Genomic DNA, 18,418 nt, shown 5'->3' with positions numbered 1-18,418 from the left:
AACAATCTCACCTGATTGTTGTTTTTTTGTCATTAAGAATCAGGAAAATAGATCTGTGGAGCACCTAGGTTATTTTGTTCACTGTTAAGTATGCCTGTATCTTTCAGTCCTTTGAAAGGCACTGAGAACTAAGAATATTTCATTAAAAAAAACCAGTGAATCCAACTTGTAAGCCTTTATCCTCAATTATTTGGGTATTTTACAACTCTTATCCCGAAGCTGCCAAAAACTGCAATACGTAAGACTTTAGTCAAATGACTTAGTGAAAGTGATTTAAAGCATACTTAATATCGTCACTAACAATCAGCTCCACATTCAGAATTTGTCCCACACATAATTTTTTCTTGACTTTGAAGATGGAAACAGAGATCCTCTTTTACCACAATTATCCACCCAGCATAACAACTCCTATATTCTTTTCTTATGTGTGTTTTCTGTATCAAAAACTACAGTACTTAATTCAGAAAACTGTCAAATTCCTCCTTTCTCCTCCTTCTTTTACCCTCTACAAGAAGAAAAAAAAATTCCAGCTACGCAGAAGTAATCATTCATGGGAATGAAAAGCAATCCTTTTCCCGGGAGAAAAATGGCAGACAGAATAGAGGTGGTCAGTTGTCTGCTTCAGAAAATCCTTCAAAGCCTCTTCTTTTTATTGTTTTATTTGTATGTATCCCTCATTACTACAGATCAGAACTTTCTTACACTCCTCCCTTTTTTTAAAAAAAAAAAAACCTCTTGAACATACCTATTCCCCCTTCAACATTCTACTAGGTCAATTCTGTACTCATCTTTACATTGTCAAAAAATTTTTTTACCTCAATGCTGCTTATGAGTTCTAAATACTGAAGATCTCGCATTCTGGTAAACGCCTACTGAAACACAGGAAGAAATATATCAGCAATATAATATCATGCATAGTAAATAATCAATCAGTTCCCTACATCTTGCAACTATTACGAATACTAAACAAAAATTATGTTAGAGGTAGTCGCTAAGATTTACTATATGTTCAATGTTCTTCGCCTTTTAAAAAGAAAAAAGACAAAATGTAGTTTTTAACCAAATATCTGCCTGAGTCCACTACATGAGAGATGAATTATGCAGATTTGCAGTCTTACAGACAGCCTGTCATTTGCATTCTTTTAGAAAGAGAGGTAAAAGAGGCCATCTATGTCAACCCTCTCTCAACAGAGGGAGAGGGAACTGACATCATCTATCTCCAGTCTACAACACAGTCCTTTCAACAGTTCCAAGAAGGCTCCGCACCCATTTGCACCACTCAGGTGACCCTGATGACACAGATAAACCTCCAGGTGACCTTAATGACCTGCTAAAAGAATGCAAATGACCAGCTGTCTGCAAGGAGTATAAATCCTTTCATTCCCCACTATCCAGCCAGAGCTGAAGAGCTTCTTGGATGAGAAGCAAAATTTCTTCAAAGAAAAACCAGTTGCCTCTTGACAAAAAGCACCTTTGGGACAAGGCATGGCCTGGAAGCAAGGAAAAAAAGTTTATTAAACTTATTCAAATAGACTGATTTCCTCCTCAAATATTGAATCCCTCCTCCCTGCTACTTCCAGCACCACCACCATCACTTGGCACTGCTCATATAGTGTTGGAAACTTGACATCTTGCAATCAGAATTGATGTAATGAAGGATGGAAGTGTGGTCCACCCCCCCTTTCATCCCAATCAGCCAGTTTACATAGAACACCATGAATTTTTTCAAAAAAGGAGAAAGAAATTTGGGGGTTTCACAATCACTGCTTCTGTGACAAGGGTGGGAAACCCACATGTATATATAAACACATTCACAAACATACAAACAGATAATCTTTTGTCTTGGTCAGAGCACCTGGGCAAAAGACTGGCAAGATTCCAGAGAATATAGGAGAGGGATGGGAAGCAGGAAAATGACCAAGGGAAAGGAGGGGCTGTGTTTCCATATAGCAATGTTCCCTGCAATATAAGAAAGGAGGAAGAATTATCCTCTTCTTTTGCATCAAGGTTGTGGCAAAGGCATTTGTGAATGTTCAGCATGAGTGCTGCGGAGGGAAGCTGAATGGAGGAGTAAATATGTAAAATTAAATTTAGAAAAAATAATTTGTCATTCAAGTACAATGCATACTTCATAATGACACAATAGTAGTTATCAATTAACAGAAATTAATGAAGATCCAAATGCTCAGACAAAATTTTACCTTTTTGGCTGTTTCAAATTCAAGTCCTTCTAAAGCCTCCATAGCCAGTTCTTTCCAATCCGTATCAGTTACACCTAAACAAGCAATCTTATAGGCTTCTTTGAACAGTTTTCTTTCCAAGTATTGATACATAGGTGCTGACTGCAAATATTTTTTAAACCAAAATAAAATATTGAGATGTTACTTCTGTTTTCAAATATTAAGAGGCACAATATCACATTCATATCAGATTATATGAGTATAAATGTGAAATGATTTTTTGCCCTTCCCATCAGAAGTGAAGTAAATAAACTTAAATCATATGACAATCATTTCTTTTGCATGTAAAATTATGTAACTCAACCAAAGCCTTCAATCAACTTAAGGAAATCAGTCGCACTAGCTAGATCAATGATTACAGATATAAACTTGAAACATATTAGAATGCAAAGATTTATTTCTTTATTAAACAAATATATGTAGCTGCCCAACTTGCAAATAGATGACTCCAGGCAGCTTAGAACATTTGATGTAGTTTGTACATCGTTGAAATCCTGGATGCATATTTGACTATCCATTTCTGCCAAGATTTAGAAATAGTAAATCACATTGTTTTATGTGCCTCATTGGATCAGGATAGTTTTTTTCTGGTAACAATTGTCACTGAAAACATATTTCTGACAGCCGTTTCTTACAAACTGAGTTTTATAGAAAAAAAACTGAATTTATTCCACAACGTTATCCCTTGGCGATTTTGTTCTTTTGCCAAACTGTTCTTACAGATGGCAGTTTGTTTTCTTCTTCATACAAGCAACAGAATGTAATTACTCTATCCTCATTTACGGCAGTCTTTTAATGTTTAAAAATGATTCCCACATAATTATCCATTTTAATCTTCTCTTCCCTTACGGTCATGATGGTACCAACCCATAATTATGTCCATATTTTTTGCACTTACTGCCTTACTGCTCTTATCAAACACCCTATCATTCTTGTGCTATATCAAGTCCATTATTTAAGCAATAACAGGGAATTAATTTTATAAAGTCTGACTATTATCTAATCTAATAGAGACTAAGTATATGTTTCAATGATCAAATGGCATCTGTTAATGGAATGAAATCTTTGTTCCTCTTCCACATGCCCAGAATCTGTTCCTGGTGTTTATAATATAGGATGGTAGAAAGAAATAGCAAATTGGTGGAATGGGAAGATATAAATGCAGTCCATTGAGTCAACATTTTTTTCTTGCATCCTGCCTTCTCTTATTTCATCTGTACTGAATTTTACTATCTTCTGTGTGATGCTTTTATCTATGATTTGCAAAACTTAACATGCATCTAGTATTTGGAGTCATTTTCTTCAATAAATAAATGAACAAGTACTGCACAATGTTTTTGACTCATTTTGTAAATTGGATTGCTTTATGTGTTATGATCTGTAGAAAACAGATTATCTTTTAGGTCGTATTTATGCAGAAATATTGAAAATTTAAAAGGGGTCACAAACTTTTAAAGCATCACTGTACATACTTTTCCTTGTCTACAAATTATTTGAGGGTTGCTAAATTTTATCAAATTTATCAAGATTAAGTTACATCCAAAAATGAGTGAATAGAATTCTGTTTATACAACAGGAGGCATCATACTCATATATTTCCACCTTTCTATCAAAACTGTTATAGAAGATTTCCCAACTTTTTCAAACAGCTTATGCAGAAAGGAGAAAAATATTCTATTAACAAATGGCAGTAATAAATATAATCCAAGACACTTGTGCAGTTTTTGGAATTTAAAGACAGGGTTTTTGGAATACATAGGGACATTTGTATAGTGTTTGTCTGTGACCCTTTAAAGCAGCTATGCCTTTTTCCAGAATTGTGCTGCTTTCTAGGATTGCAATGCAATTCCAGGAAAAGATGCATTTCTTTTATAGAGTTGCAGATTAATGTTACATCACCTGTGTGTTCCATAGCACCTATCTGTCTTTGAATGTAAAATGCTGTGCAGTCTTACAGCAGGTATCTTCATACACTTTTAAATGTTTCTAAACCTTTACTTCTGAGTCATCAGTAATTTTTGCAAAGCAGTATCTTGTTCCTAACTGAACTATTTTTAAGCCAAACCAATTTAATCCAGATTCAATCCAAACCTTTCTTAAGGCCTGCAATATCTCCTCGGTTTCTTTTCTTTTAAATAAAAAACAAGTAGAGAATAAGTAAAATCCAAATTCTAAGAATAACATCCTTGTATGTTCAAAGCAGTTACGTTTGAAATATCTTCTGTTAGTTCTTGTCAGTTGTTTATGGACACAAAATATGCTTTCATATGTAAAGCGAAAGGTTCAGCAGAAAGGTTTAGTATTCTTTTAACAAAGAATACTAAATATGAGTATTAATCATTTCACATGAATTCATAGTTTCATGGAGTAAGTAAGATGTCTGGTTGAAATATTCATAACTAGGCATAATGCAGGTAGTCCTCAGCTTACGACCACAATAGAGCCCAAAATTTATGTTGCTAAGTGAAACAGAGAACTTTGCTCAAGTTTGTGTCATTTCTTGTCACAGTTGTTAAGTGAATCACTGCCATTGTTAAGTTAGTAACATGGTTGTTAAGTGAATCTGGCTTCCCCATTGACTTTGCTTGTCAGAAAGTCGCAAAAGGAAATCATGTGACTCCAGGACACTGCAACCGTCATAAATGAGTCAGCTGCCAAGTGTCTGAATTTTGATCACGTGATCATGGGGATTCTGCAACGGTCATAAGTATTAAAAACAGACATAAGTCCTTTTTTTTAGTTCTGTTGTAGCTTTGAACGGTCACTAAATGAACTGTTGTAAGTTGAGGACTACCTGTACAAAGCCCTCTGTGCTTACTGTACCAGCTAGTTCTTATTTATTCAACAAGTCAAAACAAATGGAACTCTTAAGTTAACATAGTTTCCTGAAATAATCTGGACAAGCCAAAATCTCAAAAACAATTTTAATTATGAATGAAAATCCTTATTAAGCTCTGAGATGCTCATTGAACTGGGCAACAAATCATTACTGTTCCTATTAGATGATTAACTGATTCTCATATTTCCAGTCATGCCTAAAGAATTGTTTGTTCACAAAGTAAGTTTCTTGGAAACAAATAGCATTTATTGCTGCCCTAAAACGTTTTAACGCCTATTATCCAAACAAATCACTAAGCAAGAACGTGCAGAGAATCAGTACTTGACTGGCGTTTCACCAGGACAAAAACATGATTAGAAACAATAAAAAATTAAATAATTTTCTCGGGCTCGATTTTTAAAACATAAAATAGAGGAGGGGAAAGTGGTAAATAGAAAGAACAGCATTGGATTATCAAATAAGGAATATAATAAAAAAGTTTTTGCCTACTTGGTAGTCTTGTATAATTTTTTTTAACTCTATGGCAGGAAAATTGAACATATCACATTCTACTTTCTCCCCCAAACATACTACTATAGGCATGAGTCATATGAGAAAAAAAAGCAAATAAATGAGTAAAACATTAATTATAACTTAGAAATGTTTTAGGAATGTTAGACAAAGTAACGTTCATGCTAACGTTCATGTTAGTGCAAAGAGGAAATGAATGAGGTAACATTACCTGGGGAACTTCAACAGCAGTCATAGAAAAAACATGAAGGCAAAAAATTTTGGAGCCATTGTATCCTACTACAAATCCCTGAAGTTTCTGCTGATGGACAGGAAAATTACTAGCTTTGATATTGAGATATCCCCCTCCAGAGAAACAAAGCATGTCCTCACACTGTGTGTTCCAAGCCACACTGTTAGCATTGGGTTCCTAATGAGACCGTTAAACAAAATATTAATTAAGCAATAAACATATTTTTAAAAAACAGACAGCATTAATTTAAAGCAATTCCCCCTCAATTTGCTACACCAATATATCTAGCAGATCAGTCTTACCAAATATGATTAGCATATGCAACAGAGCCTAAAATATTTTAGAGTTTTTAATATTTCAGAGTATTTTTTTAGCTTTGTATTGCAGAACAAAATATTTTTAGTCAATTAGATTCTAAAAGGACAAAAAAATAACTATTTGCAGTAATAAAATTTACTTGGCTAAAACACCAATGAAATGAAGAGTAGGACTAAAAATCCCCATTTCAAGGGGATTGATATAGAAGCTGTCTTTATTGTGTTATCAATTGTATTGACTTGTCAGAAAAATACACCGCTTCAAAATTAGAACTGCATGATGTTTGATTATATCATTTTTAAAAGACATATTAAGTGATCATTTAAAAATGGAACCTGAACATCTGCCATAAAGGCAATGCAATTATGATGAATTCCGCCCATTGCTCAGTAAAAGCAGGAATACGAGACCCAGATATTTGTATTATTATGTGTCAATATCCGCTGACCAAACTGAGAATACTAGAATCTTTGGGGAACATATAGAAATAATTCTTTAGAAACTGCAATTTAGTTTGAAGATTCTTCAACAGTTGTATTTGCCACTAGAAAGTCCACTTTCAAGTGAAAGCATCCTGAGTGAAATTATGAAGGCCTTGAAGACATATAGTGTAGGGAGTAAATGTATAATGAGGCAATACTGAGAAACTTCTTGAAAGGCAATGCACAATACAGAGCATTGGAGTGAAGGTTGTTATGGCCTGTTTGGAAAGGCAGGAGTTCCATTCTGCTTACCCTCTAGAAATCTACTATTTTACATAAATGTCATCCAAACTGAAGGGTCCTTGGGGCTCTTTGAAGTTGGTTGTTTTCTTGCAGATGTTTCATTACCCAAACCAGGTAACAGTACAGTCTTCATGTCTATGGAGCTTCTCGGTCATCCAGGTCATGGTTAGCTCAAAGGTGCTTTGTCAAGAGACAACTTGACTTTTCAGTTTTTCTTTGAAGATGTTTTGCTTCTCATCCAAGAAGTATATTTTTCCGAGCTTCTTCAGAAAGCTTCTTCAGAAAGTCCAGTTGCCTCTTAGAAAAGCACCCTTGGGTGTGCTAATCTTCCAACTCTTTTGTACATCTTTGGCATGGATTGTTTTTGAAGAAAGGAATAATGTCATTATCTTTACTTGACCCTGATATATGATTTTATTTAAATGTCTGATAACTAGACAGTCAATGCAGCTCTGGATAATTAACCCATTCCACAGAGAAATGGACCTCCAAAAACCAGAGCCTCAGCAACAGCAATAAGAATGTCTACGGGCATTTTGATGTTCCTTAAAACTGTAGAGAGTAAAGGAAGTCATAAAGAAGACCTGGGATGGTGTTATATCAGATTTATTAGTAACCATACATCAGTTAACTCTTCTAAGGACCCGCTATAGATACATGGAAATAGATCTCCGAGAGGAACATTTCCATTCAACAATGATTCAGCTTTAGGATGTAATTTCTTTCTTCAGCTTGACAGAAAAAAATTGGCAGACTGCATACTTTCTAGGAAGAAGCTGGTTTTACAACTAATTTCTAAAAGATGGGTTAAGGCTTATTTGCTGAGGTTTTCTTTTGCCCAGAATCTGGAGGATGGGATTGTAAGAATCTGACTCTCAGTTTTATGACCCTATTTCCTGCAGGTATTTGGAAGTTTGTCACTTAGATATGAACAAAGAAAAAGGAGTCTCCCAAATGCCTGCTTTTAGTTTTATTTGAATCACAACTCCATGTGAGAGGTTTTCTGAGGACAGGCATTCTTGGAAAGTGCCTGAGAGCCTGCAAAGAATCGAAAAAGCTATTGTTGTCTCATCTTGTTGAGTTTTTTTTTCTTTTTTGCATATGCTGCTGGTTGAAAGAATTCGGTGACAGATTCATCCAAAAGAATTGACAGGAATTGTCCTGTACTGCTTAGTATATTTTACCTAAGAAGCAATGACCTCTTATTTTAACTTCTTTGTCTAATGAAAGGAGACTTCGGTCTATTATGGTAGTGTCTGCTTTGTTCTGCTCTAACAATGGATTGGCTAATTCAATGAAAGCTGCCTGTTTAATCATCTGAAGCCTAGAAGGAAGCCTTGGGAGATCAGTCACAAGTAAGAATGAGAAAAGACAAAGTTTTCTTTAGTAGATCTTAAATTGTGTCCATTATTTCCTGCTAAATAGCACCACCTTCTGGCCACATATTGCATCACAAAGAACCTCCTGGCCTCCAAATTGTATTTAATACAAAAAGTGCCAGACTAAGCAGCCCTGTTTTGCATTCCAACTCAAACGGTCATCCTGAATAGTCCCAGAAGGTCTACCTAACAACTGCTGCACATATGAAGTTATTCTTAGTGGCAGCACCTGCCTGAACAAATAAATGGCAGAAAAGTCTCCATTTATTGATGCTAAATTTGGTTCAGAGAATTGTCACTGCAGCACAGCCAAAACACCTGATGCTGAACAATAGCAATGGGCACATTATGGCTGGAGGTTTAGTTGCTACTATATAAAATCTTGTTTTTGGGGTGGAGGATGAGTATTCTGTTGTACCATGTAACTAGCTTTCTTTCTGCTTTCAGGCTTCAAATTAAGCTGCTTCTCCTGTGAAACCATTATTAAGCCTAGTGAAAGAAGTGGGATAAGGTGGGGGGGGGTTTAAAAGCAGAAAACAGCAAACATCAGAAACAAACCTTTTCACTGGGAAAAGAAGGCTATTTTAAAAAGTGAGACTTAATAGCAAGATATCAGGGCAAGAAAATTTAGTTCAATCAAGTAAGGAGCAGGTGAGGCAGGACAAATTCTGACCTGGAAAAAGACACAGAATAACTAAAGAACCAGCTCTGCAAAAGCAGCCCACAATTCCAGCTTTATCTGCATGACAAAAAAAGGTAAACCACCACGGTATGCTCCCTACAACAATCGGAAAATATGTTTAAAATGTGTATTCAAAATCCTAATCATTATAATCAAACATGCACACAAATGATCTGGATGTATAAGGTTCCATTTTTCTCCCTCTGTTCAAGTGATGCAGCATCTCTTACACAGTTTTTGAAGGATCCAATCTTGGTCAGTCACTAAGACCAGAAGTTTAGCCTTCTGAATTTTCAGGTTCATGCTATAACCCATCTTTAGCAAACTTCTCTCTCACCAGAATGTGTCTTTTTTGCTTTACTTTTCTCCCCACAAAAAGTAATTTTCCAGGTTTTGGTTTTCTCAATATTGGAATTTGGTTCAGATTTATATCCTTAAATATTTAAATTGTTGTTTTCTGGAAAAGTCTGATTTATAAATAGATACCAATCCCATTCAGAGTGAAACTGCCAGACAACTGTAAGATACTTCAGCTGTTCTTCCTTTTTTGCTAGTATAAAATCTCCTACGGTTTTTGCCTCCTATGGACATAATCAATTGGTGCAATATCTTTTGGTGTGAATACATAAATTAGCGGAGGTAACTGTTAAACTATCAATCAATAGCCCTACTCCTAACCCATTGAGCAGGGTGGGGGGAAGACATCCAAGATCAAATATCGTCAATGGTGTGTGAAACTCACTGGTGGGTAAAAATGTTTTGGCAAGCAAAAAAGAAACAAGAGCCAAATGGCTCCTTTCTCACTGTTTTAGGGAAAAAATTCTTTGAAATGCAAGGTGACGTATGAATATATAAAAACATTTACCTGAAACAGTAATTCTTTGGTGTTAATATCATAGACCAGACAGGTATCATTTTCATCAACTACTGCCAGTTTGTTTCGAGATGCACTCATATCCAGGCAACGCACGGCTGTCGATTGTTTTAGCAAAACAATTGCAAAAGGATTGTCCACAAAGATCTTGAGAATCTGGATATAATTACATCCTGAGAGTTAATAAAGCCCATATTGGAAGGCTGAAGTTCTCATCTGCTAGTCAGATGAAATGATTTTATGGAATCCAGAGCCCTGGGAATAATCATTCAGACAAATTAGACAAATTGACTGCTTCTGCATTATATGTAAAAGACATGGGGACAAATAACGGTTGATTGAGAGGACAATCATAGAGCATATTCTGTAAAAAAAACCAGACACAACATTTAACTCTATGGTCTTTTTCAAATATATTAAACCAGAATTTAAAAATATAGACCTTATAAAGTCCAGAAAATATACTGTTCTTCTGATTAATTGTGTTAAATTCATAAATAATCCTCAAGTTATATCCTGTTCATCAGAAACACAGAAAACTGATGGCAGAATAAAACCTAGTGATCTGCCTTTTGAGTGTTTTTTGTTTTAATTTATGTATTTATTATTTTTAATTTATTTTTAATTTTATTTTGGTCAGATGAGGGCCATGTGTTTATCCCAAGTAGGTTTAAACTCAGTTACTGATGTTTGACCCACTAACCCCACAGGTTCCAAATTGTTTCCAAGCTTCCACTACACTTTCTGTGAATTTCCCAGTTTATATAATCATACCAAGTGTATATTCAGTATCTATCCCAGTTTGAGAGGATGTAGCAAAAATACCTTGTGTTGTGTTGTCATCTTTAGGTCTGGATTTTGGCTGTGGTGAAAATGTACCAAAATCAACCAGCATTGCTTTTGCTGTTGGAAAGTATGCTGCATGTGGCACAGGCATGACTAAAGCTAGAAACCTAATCTACCCTGAAAAGAAAATCTTTATACTACTAAAAAAAAAAAACTATTGGTCTTTTTATAACCATCAATTGGGCAAAGTGATGCATCAGAGGCCAACAATTTTTGAATCAACATACTTCAAATGGACTAACTTAGAGAATGTGCCCAAAATCTGGGACCCATGATTCCTGTGAGAATGAAATTTGGAGAAGTTGTAGCCATTTTGTACTTCCATGGCTGTGGTCATGTGATGTCATTTCCAATGTCCCCACAAGGCAATGAGTAAGCTGACAGGGAAAATTGCAAGTTGCTCAGGTAGGTCTTCCCCACCTACACAACCACCATATTTCCTCAGTGCTTCCATGACGGCCACTGACACCTTTGTACACCCTCCCTGATACATGGTGCATCCTTGTGAGTCCTTCCCAACCCTTGTAGCACTTCTCACACATCTTTCTCAACCTGAACATCACCTGCCATGCATCCTCCCTGATCCCTGCAGCACTTTTTGTGCGCTGCAAAAAAAGAATGCTGAACTTCTGTATGAAAAAGTATTAATCTCCTCCCAAACAGAATTAAAAAACACATATAGGGAAAGAGAAAGTGGAAACTCCTTGGAATAGAATTTAAAATATAATACAGAATGAGAGTGTAGTGCGTGGAATTACACTAAGGTTAAAAGAATGGGGTGAACGAGATTGTGAATGAGGAAAAATACATGTAAGAGAATGCAATGAGTAAATGATGTCTATCTGTGTGTATGCATAATGTATCACCTCAGAATTGAGGCCAGCCCCTATTTTTCTTTTTTTTCTGGAAGAATATTAAGACTTGGCTCTGCCAATTAGCAAGGGGGATCTAACAGTGTGATGCAACCCTGGGGCTGACTGGTGGATTAAGGGCACTCTAAGAGAGCAAAAAGTTAATATTAAAAGAGACAAAGAAAATGCAGAACAATTTTGATGGAAATTTTAAAAAGCTTACAATTAGAAAAAAAAATCAGAAGTGCAATGCGGCTTTATGCCAGGCATAGAGCATTGTAATGTGCACTGTATTTTTGCTCTTCAGTAGATCAATGAGAAATATATGACTATGAGAAAAAAAAATACTGAATATTTGTTGCTTTAGAGAAGCATATGGTAAAATGAATAGAAAGTTGGAATTGTTTTGTCCAAATATGAAGGTTGGTTAATGACTGTTATAAGAATGGAAGTAAAAGGTATATGAAAATGAATGAATGAACCTGAATGTACATGCAACTATAAAGCAGGATGTCTGTATGTATGTATGTATGTATGTATGTATGTATGTATGTATGTATGTATCTATGTATCTATGTATCTATGTATCTATGTATGTGTATGTATATAATAGAATTGTTTGGAAGTGATTTATCTCTATTTCTTTTTCTTACCTATTGCGTTGAATTTCTTTGGCTTACTATGTTTTTATTAATTTTCTATGATGTGCATAATGTTGCTTATTGCAAAAGAGAATAATGTGATGGATAGGTGTATATGTGCAGAATAACAACTATCAACCCAATTTTCATAAAGGAAAATGTCTACAAAAATGACTTTATCTATTTTTTCCCCAAATTCTGTTATTTTCTATAATCTAACGGTATCTGAATCATCACTACAAAAAAAAAATCCTCACCTGACCATTCTTTAAACCCACTAAAAGGCCTTCTCTGCCTGGAGGTCCTCCAATTACTTTTATATATCGAATGAGAGATTCCATCACCCATTCCCGTTCTTTTGTACCGCTGAAAGAAAGACACTGGAGTCTCTTCTCCTAAAAAAAAAAGGGGGGGGGTATATATATTCTGCTAGAAAGTTTTCATATATCTTATAATGACAATGATGTATATTTACCAGAACTTTTTTATTATGTTTCCATGCACAGACATAAACAAATGGAACATATTTTATAATACCAAACAAGTCTAATTTCCTACCAACATTCATGCCTATTGTTTATAACCACTCTTTACAGGTTAATAGTGAAGAATGCATTAATGAAATGTAGCTGCTGAGAAAAGTCATCAACTACTAAGAAATCTAAATAAGACTGCTATCAATTACTTTTTATTATACTTTCTAGAATATTTTACTTAACATTTCAGACTTTCAGTAACTTCTTTCTAAAATGCCAACCACATTATTAGGTAATGCTATGCCAAAACAAGGATAGGTGATTTATTGGAAGCAATTTATTTCAATTATCATATGAAAGTGAGTAGGTTATATGTTATAAGAACTCAGGAAATCCATTCCCCATGGAGAAAATGGTGTTATTTCTAGGAATTTCTAAATTCAATCTTTAGCTAATGCCGGTAGAGTTGAGAATTATGCTCACATTACTGTGACAGGAATGATAATGAGGAATGCAAACCTCTAAATTAGCCCTTCCCAACCTAGGAGACATACAGTTGTGCCCAGAATTCACAACCAGAATCATGCTGTCTACAGAATTGGAGAAGATTCTGCTCAAAATGAATCTACATCTGATGTAGCATTTACCTCTGCTGACCCACCCTTGTTATATGAAACACCTTCAACAAGGAACCTTTTTCTTAATCTTTCTTAGTGTAGTACTAGAAAACGTAATTTTATTTTTAGACATTATTTTATTTTTAGATGTAATGATCAGTTACCTACCTGACATAAGATAATGTGTTCAGAACACACAACTAGTAAGTTACATTCAAATTTTTTTGCTATCTTTTCCTTCACTCGGTAGTGCATGTCTGATGAATCATCGGAATACAGTTCAAAAATTTGGATTTTCTCTGGTAATTGGATTGCTAATCTGTTCTTGTAGATTGCTATTTTCTTTACAAGCTCTCGGTTTTTTATTCTAACTGTGGAAAAACAAGTTTAAATTAAACTGTGTTTCTTTTGTATTATTGAAAACCACCTAGAGTCATTACATGAGATAGGTGGCCATATTATTCCAAACATCCATATTTATTGGATTTATTAAGGCCACTGAACTCCAAGAAGACTCTGGGTAACATACATTAAATCCAATACATAGTTTAAAAACACATTAAAAACCATTTAATTACCTGGACCAAAACACTTCCAAAGATGTAAAACAACAGGAGCTCCATAATCACCCTAATATTTAATTAAGGGTAAACATTTTTATTACCTGAATTGGATTCTGAGGACTGCATGTAATCTTCATTGTATGACCATAACAGAACTCAGAATTATGGTCGTTAAGTTCAAAGGTGGGTTGCCATTTTTTTTACTACCAGTTCGGGTTTGCACGATGCTACTGCGCATGCGCATAAGTGGGCAGGAGACAGAGCCTCCTGTCACTGCTACTACCGGTTCGCCTGATCCGGGCCGAACTGGGAGCAATCCACCTCTGGTTAAGTTGTTGCAGTCATAAGTCAAGGCACTCATACAACTGGAAATGATTTTACAGATTTTTTGTGCAGTCATTAATCAAATGCAGCAGTCATTAATCAAAAATCTCTCCCCCTTTCATCCCAAGCTATCCTACACTAAGTATGGGAATAAAATGGGAAGAGAGTGCCATATATACTGCAATTTCTGCCAAGATATAAATCAAATGAAAAACATATGAATAAACCCTATTCTACAACATGGCTATACCTCTCATGCTGTTCATAGAAATTTACATAACCATTTATATTTATACAATTAACTTAATAAAACAATTAATGAACAATCACCAAGGGCAATAACAAAAAGTCAAAATACCAGCTATAATATATTTTTGACTTACAACATCCCTAATACCAAAAATTCCACACAAAGCACTTCGGAAGACACAATTAGTGTACATGGTAAAAAGGCACAGCCACCTTTCCACTGTAAAGATATATTGCCTAGTTCAATTTACAGACAAATATTATTTACTGGAGCAGGGAAGAGATGGCCCCTGGGTTATCTGAAAACATAATTCAATACTACCTTTTTGTTCAGTGATAAGATGTTGGACAATAACATCTGTCATGCTGTCTCTGTAAGCATAGCGATCCTTATAAAGACCATGGACTGTGCTGAAAATCAGCTGATACAGTGAAATGGTTCCATCCTGAGTTCCTACTGCCTGAAGAGAAAATAATTAATTAAATTCAGGGTGTCTATCCACCTGAATGATCATGAACTAGACATGTAGATTAAAAAGGGATCAAAGTTTTGCTGGAATTTTAAATTATTCTAATTTCTACACTTAGAAAATGTGTAGTGAGGGAAATTTTCACTTTACATGCATAAGATTTTGGCCTGTCTCTTTTCCCACAGCAAAGCCATATAAATCAAAATTCACAAATGTCATGGTAGGGAATAGTTATTTACACTTATGCTAGAAATCATTTCATTGTTTACAATTGTTTTTAACAGATGACAACAATAAGATTACTTGGCTTTTATTAAAAGGTCACAATACCGGTTATCTAAAAGAATATTTTTAAATATACAGTAACAAAAAGAGTGTTTAAAACATTAGGTAAAGGTAAACGTTCCCCTTGCACATATGTGCTAGTCATTCCCGACTCTAGGGGATGGTGTTCATCACTGTTTCAAAGCCCAACAGCCAGCACTGTCCGAAGACGTCTCCGTGGTATATTATTTACTCTTACAAACTTGAGAAATAAGCTTTGAATCAATATTAATAAAGAAAATGGCTCCAGAAATCAGTGATTTTTCTTAGCAAATACTACAGATTATGATTGCAGCTATACTTGAAAAAATGTGCTTTGTTATTAATTATGCACAACCAGCCCTGTGAAATTATAATTCACATATAACACACTTTGCAATGATTTGATGAAGTAAATTGATTTTGATTATCTCAATACAAAGGACTTTACATGACTCAATCACAGATATTACAATATTGCAAGGAAATATGGGGAAATCAAAACGAGAAAAAGCATGTGAATCAGTAACAGTAAACGAAGGGAAAAGAAGATAAAGAGACAAGAACAAATGAAGGAAGAACAGGGTAATAATGGGTTGACAAATATTGTTTAATTCACTGACAAATAATGAAACAGAGAGATTTAAGCCACAATTCAACTCAAGGACATTCATCAACTTTATTTTATATAAATTATTATGTGGTTAATCTTTGGTGAGATTCACAGCCTTTGGGGCCGGTTGGTAGCTCAACAGCTCGAGTCCTAACCAAGGACCTAGGAACTGCTAAGGTAACGTCGGAGGATATACCGTATTTATCGGCGTATAACACGCACCGGCGTATAACACGCATCCCCCATTTTAACACAAAAATTTGAGTAAAAATTTTTTTCATTAAAAATAAATGACTTGGAAGCTCGGAACTTAATGTTGGATTAAAATTTATAACATTAGAACATGAATTATAACATTAACTCCTCTTAAAAGGCAAATATGAAATGAAAAAACACCTCTTTGAGCAAAAAGTTATTTCCATTTTCTTCCTTATATAATATTTTCTGTTTCAACATAAAGTGCCTTCCTTCCTTCCCTCCCTCCCATCCCTTTCTTTATGTTTTCTTCATGCTTTCTTTTCTTTTTCCTCTGCTCTTTTTAAATCCCCCCCCCTTCTTCTCCTCCTCTACATTTAGGTTGGATTAGTTTGTACAACGGTCATCAAACTTCTGAAGTAAAAATAAATAAATAAATCATATTTAAGAAGAAGAAGAAAAAGGAAGACGTTTTTAGTTAAGTCAAACGTTTTAATAAAAGTTTCATCTTTTAAGATTTGTCCAACACATCCAATTGTAACCTTAACAGTAAAGAATATCACCCCAGCTGCTAAAGGTTCAACCAGTCTGAGAACCATTGAAAAGACAACAGTGCAAAATCCAAAAGACACAACTTCCTCACCGCCATTGCTTTGGTACCAAATCTTTGAGGAAGGGGCTCCAGAAAGAAGGAGGAGGAGGAGGAGGAGGGAACCAAAGAGAGGCTTTTACCGAGTCTGCGCCCCACAGCCAGGACCGTCCTTGCGCCTCCAGCCGCGTTTCTTCCCCGCAAAGCCCTTCGGGCAACCCGAGAGTTCCGCTTGACGCCAGAAGGGCTTTGCAGGAAGAAACGCGGCGTTTCTTGTGTGTGTGTGTGTGTGTGTGTGTCTGTCTGTCTGTCTGTCTGTCTCCGCCATCCCCAACCTCTACACCTTGCAGGACTGCTGCGCCTTTGAGAAGCCGGGGTGGGGGGGAGAGGGGGACGGGAACGACGCCTAACCCCCACCCACACAACCCGGTCCCCGGGAATGCCGCTCCCGCCGTTCAGAAACCGAGGGGGAGAAAAGTTCAAAAGCCGCCGGAGCCAGCTGGAAAAGGAGCGACTTTCCCCATTAGCCGGCGCCCTCCGCCAATCCGCAACGGCCTCGCAAATTAAAAACCGAAGGAAGGCAGCGAGCTCAGCCAAGCGCGGCCAGGCAGCCAGCGGCGCGCACCGGCTTCCCCGCGCAGGGAACTTCTCCGGCGGCTGGGGGGAGGCCGTCAAGCGGAACTCTCGGGTTGCCTGAAGGGCTTTGCAGGAAGAAACGCGGCGTTTCTTCCTGCAAAGCCCTTCTGGCGTCAAGCGGAACTCTCGGGTTGCCCGAATGGCTTTGCAGGAAGAAACGCGGCTGGAGGCGCCAGGACGGTCCTGGCTGTGGGGCGCAGACTCGGTAAAAGCTCTCTTTGGTTCCCTCCTCCTCCCCCTCCTTCCACAGTATGTGTGACGCTGCCGCCAGGCTGAGATCGGCGTATAACACGCAGGCAGGGTTTAAGCTTCCAATTTTAGTTTTAAAACTGCGTGTTATACGCCGATAAATACGGTAAATTGTTCCAAGTAGGGTGGATTATTATTATTATTAGGGTGGATTATTATTATTATTATTATTATTATTATTATTATTATTATTATTATTAGTAGTAGTAGTAGTAGTAGTATTCCTAACAATATAATTGTAAGTTCCACCAATAGATGTAGAATCGCCTCTGTAATGTATAAAATACAACCTGGTAGAGACACAGATATAAAGACCATAAAAAGTAATTTCCTAGCAAAACAACAGCCGATTTGGATACATTTGCCATATGGAAAGGATTGAAGCCAGAAATAGTTACTTGTGAGAGAAAAAGTGTCTGAAAACACCTGGTATACATATTTGAAAGGCTTTTAGAAATTCACCCTTACCACATAATTGGAATCTGGCTTAGCTTTACAAGTCCACACCCAAGTGCTCTGTTCGCCTATGGTCCCAAGACGCACTCCATCCTTCGTATAAAGGGATACTTGCTTGTCAGAGCCTCCCATTAAGATGTATTCTCCTTTCGAAAAATAGCTAACACAACATGGATCAAAGTTCAGGACTCTGTCTTTTCCAATCTATAAGAATATGGACAAAGATGTTTAACATTTGGTTTTGCAATAAGAAATCTCATCTGCAGACAGGAATGTAATTACACATATTTTTGTGTTTGATTTGTCACAAATCTTCCATTTGAGGTTGCTACAACCTCTTCATTTTCAAAAACTGCCTTAAAAATGAAATAATATGGTACATATTAGGTCCAACAATATATGACATATGCATATTAGCCCATTTCTGTTATTCAAGGATGAGGAGGAAACTCAGCCAGAATAATTCTGTTTAATAGTTTTTGGCTCAGAAATAGACTGTCATACTGATACAGAGCCCTCGGTTAATTCCATCTGGTCTGCT

At 36.2% G+C, this 18,418-nt stretch overlaps 1 protein-coding gene across 3 annotated transcripts in view; it reads right to left on the bottom strand.

Annotated features, from left to right (window-relative positions):
- IFT122 (intraflagellar transport 122) overlaps nt 1-18,418 on the bottom strand; it is a 77,833-nt gene that overhangs the window by 45,920 nt on the left and 13,495 nt on the right. For all 3 annotated transcript variants that reach the window (XM_014059145.2, XM_087708934.1, XM_014059143.2), the window contains 8 exons: nt 17,890-18,081; nt 14,689-14,827; nt 13,399-13,601; nt 12,395-12,532; nt 9,791-9,955; nt 5,801-5,998; nt 2,202-2,342; nt 816-869 (listed from right to left, as the gene is read on the bottom strand). In XM_014059145.2, the coding sequence (XP_013914620.2) occupies nt 816-869; nt 2,202-2,342; nt 5,801-5,998; nt 9,791-9,955; nt 12,395-12,532; nt 13,399-13,601; nt 14,689-14,827; nt 17,890-18,081 (1,230 nt within the window). The remainder of the gene's footprint in view (nt 1-815; nt 870-2,201; nt 2,343-5,800; nt 5,999-9,790; nt 9,956-12,394; nt 12,533-13,398; nt 13,602-14,688; nt 14,828-17,889; nt 18,082-18,418) is intronic.

This window comes from Thamnophis sirtalis, unplaced genomic scaffold (genome assembly GCF_051295495.1).
Source record: "Thamnophis sirtalis isolate CommonGarterSnake01/CBP01778 unplaced genomic scaffold, rThaSir2_p1.2 scaffold_3, whole genome shotgun sequence".
Classification (NCBI taxonomy): domain Eukaryota; kingdom Metazoa; phylum Chordata; class Lepidosauria; order Squamata; family Natricidae; genus Thamnophis; species Thamnophis sirtalis.
Note: the sequence above shows the minus strand (reverse complement) of the source record. Positions and strands in the feature narration are given on the sequence as shown.